This window comes from Microchirus variegatus (assembly GCF_963457635.1).
Source record: "Microchirus variegatus genome assembly, chromosome: 11".
In the NCBI taxonomy this organism is placed as follows: Eukaryota; Metazoa; Chordata; class Actinopteri; order Pleuronectiformes; family Soleidae; genus Microchirus; species Microchirus variegatus.
In genome coordinates, this window is record NC_139812.1 from 14,014,147 (window position 1) to 14,022,238 (window position 8,092).

Sequence of the window (8,092 nt, forward strand, 5' to 3'; positions counted from 1 at the left end):
TGCTCAAGCTGTCTGCACACATTAGTTTAATGCAGGAGAAAATAAGGGATACGTTTATGGCTACAGTGTTTTTTTTTATTTTTTAATACATTTAATAATTCTAATCCAATTTGTCTTGGTTTGACATGTAAAACACTCACATCAGAGGAGATAACAACATTTTTTTTTCCAGTTACTTTATATGTTATAAAATAATAGTCTTTATCAATAAAGGTCCGTACCAGGGTTTTTTAACTCCTGCCTCAACACACCTGATTCAAATAAATGGGTAGTTGATGTGTTGCAGGGAAGCATCTAAAACATGCAGGACAGTGGCTCTCCAGGACCAGGAGTGAGAAACCCTGAGAAGCCCTCATGTAAATAACCAGTCATGTAAATAATATTAACTTTTTGCCTTATCTGCAGAAACGGTTACTAAATTCTGAAATGATGAGCACATGCCCATATTGAGTTTTGTCAGTCTTGCAGTCACTATGCTTTCCTCCAGTGCAAACACTCCAAATTGCTTCCAGTGTACCTGCGACTGTAGGTGAATTAATACGCTAACCCTCTGAGGGTTTGTTGACCTGCCCTCAGTGAGTCCCTGTCTTCCTCTCAAAGCATGCTTGGATGAGCTCCAGCTCTCCTCACTCTGAATGATAATGACAGGAATGGCAGTAAACTGGGCCCGTGCTGGGTCCTAAGCTTTGTATCATGTACAGACTGGGTGATGATATTGGATTCTATTTCCTCATTACACCAGTGGTGGTGGTGATGGCGGGGTGAGCAGTTCAGATTCTGTAGGTGTCTCAGAAATTTGTCATGTTCTATGTATCACTGCTCCAAGTTTTCCTTTAAAGGTTAATTCAACAGAGTGGCTCTATTGTTCATAGGCAATAGCGTCTTCCTTTAAAATGAGTTATGTGAGCATCTTCACCGGAGTTGTTAAAATGAATGGTGTGTGTGCTGCTCGGCGATTGGGAATGTGGACAGTTCACGCAGAAGTCTCATGGATCATGGGCAATGAGGGATGCTGCAGGGCAATTTCACGGGATTCACAGTGTTGTAACCTTAGACCGTGTTCACTTACCCCATTCCTCACTCTACTGACTCAACAAACACAAAAAAATGCTTAAAACTAAAAAAAAATAACGAAAGCAGTTGTTGAGAATGCTTGCTCAGTAAATCCACTAATAAGAGGAGGGAGGGAAGGATTGTGTGTAATACATTTAGATACAATAAATCAAACATGCCCTTGTTGGATCATATCAAAATCACACACTAGATTAAGTCATGGCTCAAGTCACAGCTAATGAAATGATACTGGAAGACTTATTTTTAATAAAAACCTAATCTCGGCCTGGGAAATGCAGAGTGTTAAATGGAATTAATTCCTACTCCCTTATCGAAGAACAAACACTGCGACAGCCGGATGTTCTCCTTCCTCAATCCACCATCCATCCTCTCTGTCAACAAGCTACATGTATGTCAGACTATTCTTAGAATTACTATTCCAGTTTGTGGGTTGACTGACAAGTGGGCAGCTCGTGGATGCTGAAGTGCAGCCGTTTGGTTGAACTGTGGCAATAGACAAAATGACAGCCTCACAAATGTTTATGGCTCCATCACGCAACCTGTAATTTATTCAATCAGTTAATTAATTCATTGTAATTCATTCATTCATTAATGTGTTTGTGAACATGTTACAGTTAGCTGTTGAGCGTTATGTATACAACTCTGTAATAATGTTGAGCTGTGATGTAATTTAGCATTGATATATATATTCCATCTTCATCCGGGAGGGATTGTACATAACAAACTCATTTGGAGCATTGTGTGCACTGCACAGTGCGTTTGTTCCAGGATGAAAAATCGCAAGTGTATTGACTGTTGCTATGTGACAATTCCATTCCTCAGTGAGCTCACCTGCAAGTGTGGTGCAGGGGAGAAGCTGCAAATCATGTGGGGAGCGCATGGCCAAGAGGAAAGGTTACTCGAAAATCATGGAAGGTTACTGGTTCAATACTGGTACAGGCCAAGGTCTGGGGTGCCCCTGAGCCGGGTGCTCCCCCGGCACTGATAAGTGCTGCCCACTGCTCCTGCGCCCTGGTTGTGTTTGTTTAAGGATGTAATAAAGATGGGTTAAATGCAGAGGACTATCACTAATTGGTGTGTGGGTGTGCAAAATAATTTAAATTCTAGCGTGTTGGTTTCCTGTCTGACTTATTGTTTAACTTTTACGGTGTGGCAGTCAGTCACGCAGTGTTTCCGACTTTTTTTTTTTGTCGAGGCACAGTTGCAGCATGCTGAATAGCAAAGACAGTGGTGAGAGTTTATAATGTGAAAATCTAAGCATGACAACCTTGACCTTCCTCCTCTTTGTCTGCTCACTTCTTCTGTTTGCTAGTCGCCTTCTCCGGCCTTGGCTTCACCTCCTTCTATCTGGCAGGGAAGCTGCACTGTTTCACGGATCAGGGGCGAGGGCGTAGCTGGCGTCTCTGTGCCATGGTGCTGCCTCTCTACAGTGCCATGATGATTGCCCTGTCCCGGACTTGCGACTACAAACACCACTGGCAAGGTTTGCATAACGGCTCGATCACGATACACGGGGATATGATTTCCCTGCATGAATCACAATTAGATGCATTATCATATGTCAGATAAATGCTGTATATTTTTAGCGTATACACTGTTCAACTGGTTTTCAGACTGAGAAGGATTGCTATACAGACGTCACCTGGCCTTAGGCACTTTTATACTTACTAGTGCAGTGCCCGTAGGAAGTATGTATTCCTATAGTGGTAGCTGAAGAAGATTTTTCAGTTATGGTAATGCCTGATAAGGACTAACTAACATAGTGGCGTGCTAATCGTAGCCTCACTAGCTTACCTTTGGAAACAGATTAGCCAAGTTAGCAGCAAAGTAGTAGCATGCTAATGAAAAATAAATATGTGCTCGCACGACTTCGCCGTTTCAGTATAACAACATGTTCTGTGGTGAACCGTGTGAAAATGTCTCACCCACCGTGAGGACAGCTTCTTTACTCCCACCTCCCTGCTCCAGACAGCGCAGCTGCTGCTGATGAGCCGCTGCCTGCCTGGTTTTGCGTGATAAATCTGCGAAAATTTAAATTCCTCCAAATAAATTTCAAATCAAGGATGCACACTATCGGGCCATTCTAAACCCATATCCAAAGTCTTAGGGCAATCTGACGAAGGGTCAGCGAGATATGTCTGTCACGGACGGACAGACAGAAACACATACACAACTTGCTTTATAGATATAAAGATCATTTATAAGTCAAACTGTGGGTGACAAATTAGTATTAATTAACTAATTAACTTAACCAGCATTAGTGAGCAATTCAGGGAGAGCCCAGGAACAAAAAGATTGTTTCAGTACTGTCAGCTATGGCGTGATGACAGATTTGGGTTTCCTAAAAACTGCCTCAAATGCAGCATAAAATTTAGCAGCAATCGGGATAAACAACAACAATATTACAAGCTTTGGTTTTTTCTTTAATGTTGTGGAAGGACTGAAGGGAAGGGAATACATATGTGGGTGGTGCGTGGTGAGAATGTGCGGTAATACGTTGACGGCTTTGTCATATGGTGTTAATTAGTTTTACTGAGCCATATGTTCCTGGTGAGGTGGGCAGCAAAACAGACAGTTCTTTTAAGCATTCGCTTACATAAAATACACAACAAAAAATGGAGTTACAAGCAGGCTGACCACTATTTCAGTCTTCTTAGTATTTCTTAAGTCTGCACATTATTCTCTTGCCTCTCCCCTGTCCGTTGGGAGATCAGCAATAGCGAAGCCCATTTAACTTGATCTGTGCTGAATATAAACACGAGGTGGTAGCCTCACTGCTGAGCCATGCTTGATGAAGTTGAATATTCTCACCATCCTACTGCATTTTGGAGGTGCACTAAATTATGTTATAGCACTGGGGAAAAGACTGGTTTTCCAGTCGATGTCTTCACGAAGTCACCAAACTATTATTGCATCAAATCACAGGCTATAAAGTTCCGTCGACAGGAGTTGATGCGAGCGTATTCATTGTGAACTTTTGTCGGCGGAGGAAATCAATGTGATACTAAATTCCATTTCACCCTGAAGAGGAAAATAAAGTAAGAACCTATGTGGAAGATCGTAATTTCGATATCAATACAGTCTCTTTTCTTCACTGTGCTGCAGCCAACAACTGATCATGTGATACTGATCTATGTCCAGCAATATAGGCTTCATATTCAGCATGGCAGTGTGATATTGCATGATGTATCACAGCTTAGAGGGAGGCAGGTATGACATAAAACTGTACAGCATCGAAGTGCACGGTAAAGCAGATTCATCTCTTTGCCTTTTTTCAGTTTGCTATCGACCTCTAAACTAAAGCAGGCCATGATGGCTGCTCACTGGAACATTAAAGCACACAGAGTAAAGTCTAATTAAACGTGTTCAAAAAAGGTGCGATTTCTCGGCCTCCACAATTAAATATAGATCCTGGTCTTAAAATACATGTGTTCTTTTTCTGGTTTTTGCAGACGCCTTTGTTGGAGGAGTGATCGGGTTGCTGTTTGCGTACATCTGCTACCGCCAGCACTACCCACCTTTTCTGCACATGGACTGCCACCTGCCTTATGCCAGTCTGGCTGCCACTACCCACACACCCGCACATCCCAAGGAAGACCCACAGCCCACTGACAATGCCACCACCCTCCCTCTGGAGGGCTTGACTGAAGGGCCACTATGACTAGTGTCCACCACGGAGACTCCCCCGACACACTCACAAAACCACCAAGCCCAACTCCCCATTCCCACTGATTGAGTGGCTCTTGTTTACATTCCAGTGGACAGTTATGTCCCTCACTGATCCCCGTACACTTACACCCAGTCTCGGTGGCACCTTCATACTGTTTTGTTTATCCTTTTATATCTGTTTCTCGCTTAGCAGCTGTGAATGTCTATATTTAGATGTGATGTAGGAGAATATGGGACATCACCAGTGAGAGGGGGGAGAAAGAAAAACATGTTTGGATTTGAGGAAACAGGTTTTTACTAATGGCTGTTAAGGTTGATAAAAAATAAACAAAGCCAATTTCTTTGCTGGAATTGATTTAATTAATGAGAGATGTTGTGGCAGCTCGCGTTATGCTGGAGTGTATTTAATATTTTGCAGTTCGTTGAGGAATCCACAGAAACACGTTTAAAATATCACAGCAATCGAACCATGAAATCAAAGTACTGTAATATATTTATTTCAAGATTTAATGAGTCTGTGGGCAAGAAATTCTGGGATTTCAGAGCAATTAGATACCCATTAACATTCTAGAGTAGAATTTCTGACAGTGCTTTTTCAGAGGAAAACTGGAGTCATGCAATTTTTGTTTATGATAATTTGAGGTTGTCCATCGAAACATAAACGGCAAAAACTGGACCAATACAGTGTTGGATTAAGGCACTGTTCTGTGTTAAGGGAACATGTCAGAATGTCTTTTTAAAAAGCACCTTTTAAGAATAATCTGCTGAACCAATCAGCTTTCCAATGCAATTCCAAGAACACCGCTCATGCATTCCCCTTTTCTTCCCTTGTCGCCCATCCAACTTTAATTTTTTATGAGCCCTGCATTTAACACTTGTTCCCAGAGGTTGCATATAGTTTAATGACTGAAATCAATAACAGGCGGGAGGGAATGGTGTCGTGGAAGTGTGTCATGGAGAGGCACAAACTCCAACCTTGCCCTGCATTAATCCTCATTAAGTGAGGTCAGCCACCAATGCTTATGAGGAGACTAGGACTGTAGTAGGTCCCCCATGGACTGCCTAAGCATTAAAAATGGACCTGAGCCCACTTAAGTCCCATAAATAGACAATCTAGTATTCAGCAGATGACAGGCCTGACAACGCGACAGCAACTTTTGATGTATTATTCATCCATTAATGTCCTGTCATTTACAAATATTCACAGCCTTTTTCTCCCTGTATTGTGTGGACCCTTCCAGGCTTTTACCAGAGATGACACATGGCTACATTACTGGTTCCCCATCATCAGAAAAGCTATTTGTACCCTCTTTCAAGTTTTGTTAGAAATGATGGATCATTTTGTTGCCACGGTTACCATGTTTGTTTTGCTATTACTGTGACAACATCAATGGGGAAGTGCAACCTCAGCTTACCTCAGACCTGACCAAACCCCTAGGAAGGCAAAGAATGTATATGTACGCTTTAAACTGAGGAGGAAAAAAAACAAAAACAGCATGATAAAGAATCTGAATTGAGGTAGAAGACCATTTAGTAATTTCATCATCTTTTAGTCTTTTGCATTTTAGTCTGTCTATTAACAAAATGCATTTTGTAGAAAAAACATCTGTTGATACGTCTGTGGCTTCAGCTGCTCTTCGCTTAATTCTGGACACGATCTGGCTCGTAGCACAGGGACAGAGACGAAACCTCTGCGATCAAAATCCTTTTGAATGTCAGTTTTAAAGAATCAGTCACAATCAAGCCTCATTGAAATTCAACCCTTTGGCCGAATCTTAAAATTGCGTACATGTATATGTGTGTTTATGTGTGTGTGTGTGTGTGTGTGTGTGTGTGTGTGTGTGTGTGTGTGTGTGTGTGTGTGTGTGTGTGTGTGTGTGTGTGTGTGTGTGTGTGCGTGTGTGTGTGTGTGTGCGTGCAGTACACCAGTGCAATACAAAAGAATGAACATTTCAATAGAGGGAGGAGGTGCTCTATTTTGCACATCAGACTCTGAGACGGGACTGTGACTGAGAACTAACTTCCTCTTAGCTGAGTGTTGGCTCTACCAAGTCCTTCAGCTCAGACCTGGAGATCTGTAACTGAGAGATGTTGACATCTTGTGTCAGATTTAGGAATGAAATTATCGTGGCAGAGATGCTTTATGTTCTATAGACCTGCATTTGCTTGACTTGGCAGCCTTATGGTTGTACCTTGTTTGTTTTTTTTCCCCCCTACTAGATGTTGCAGTGTACAGTCTATATTGACAAAAAAAAGTGTTCATGTCTGTAAGAGTATTTTTGGCTATATAAGGATTTATTTTTTTCCCAGAAGCCTTGAAATCATTCCATGTTTTGTTTGACTTCGGTGCTATATATTTTGTAGCGGTAGTCCCTTTGAATTAAAGTGACAGTCATTTTCTACAGAGAGAAAAAGAGAACAAATACAACATATGTCAGTTTTCGTTTGTTTGTTGTTGTTGTTTTTTTTTGCTTGTGATTTATTTCCCGTCATTTCAGCATCCCAAGGACTGATGGGATAGATGTACTTGAAAAATATTTAAGAATGATGAAATTATTATTATCGGTTACAATATATAGATGTCTGAAGAGAAAAGAATGTGTGACTTAAGAATATTTGTTCATGGCATGCCAGTTCCATTAGTGAGAAAAGACTGTTTTCTATGAATACGCATGTCTTGCCTTGAAAACTCTTTGAAGTGTGTTTTGCTGTTCATATACTTTATGTACAATAAAAGACTGCAGCTGTGTGAAAATGTGCTCATGAAGAAAAGAGAGGAGACTAATGTATCCCGTGAATGTACACATGCTTTTGTAACAGGAACCGTGAACTGCTTCACACGCTTTTCATCACAACTCTGGACCCCCAGCATGTTCTCTGTTTGTATTAAGACACTGCACCATCTCCTGTGTGCTCTCACTTTCTGTTTTCAGCTGACAGACAGCAGGGTGCTACTAATGCAGCTCAGTGTGTGTGTGTGTGTGTATGTGGGTGTGTGGGTGTGAGATTGGGTCATTCTCACAACTTTAAATGTATTTTTTAGGGTTAAGACTGCATTTTTGAGTTAGAATTTGATTTCATTTTGATGGTTTATGGTACAAGTGTATGATTGTCCTCCCCAAGCATGGTGTGTGTGTGTGTGTGTGTGTGTGTGTGTGTGTGTGTGTGTGTGTGTGTGTGTGTGTGTGTGTGTGTGTACTTGTGAAACAGTAGTAGAGGGGACTTTGGTGTCGTTACACACTCACAAGCAGGGGACTCCATGTTAAACATGGGACATTTTTCAGGTTCCCTTTCAGTCATGATTTAAATCATGCTAAACTCAAGTTTAAGACGCTCTGGTCATTGTTTT

General features: G+C 41.5%; 1 protein-coding gene across 1 annotated transcript in view; it reads left to right on the forward strand.

Moving 5' to 3' along the window:
• Positions 1-4,735, forward strand: part of plpp4 (phospholipid phosphatase 4) — a gene marked incomplete at both ends in the record, with an annotated part of 42,436 nt that extends 37,701 nt beyond the window's left edge. The window contains 2 exons of the mRNA XM_083897957.1: positions 2,387-2,557; positions 4,527-4,735. Coding sequence (XP_083754083.1) covers positions 2,387-2,557; positions 4,527-4,735 — 380 coding nt within the window. The remainder of the gene's footprint in view (positions 1-2,386; positions 2,558-4,526) is intronic.
• Between the last annotated feature and the right edge of the window lie 3,357 nt (positions 4,736-8,092).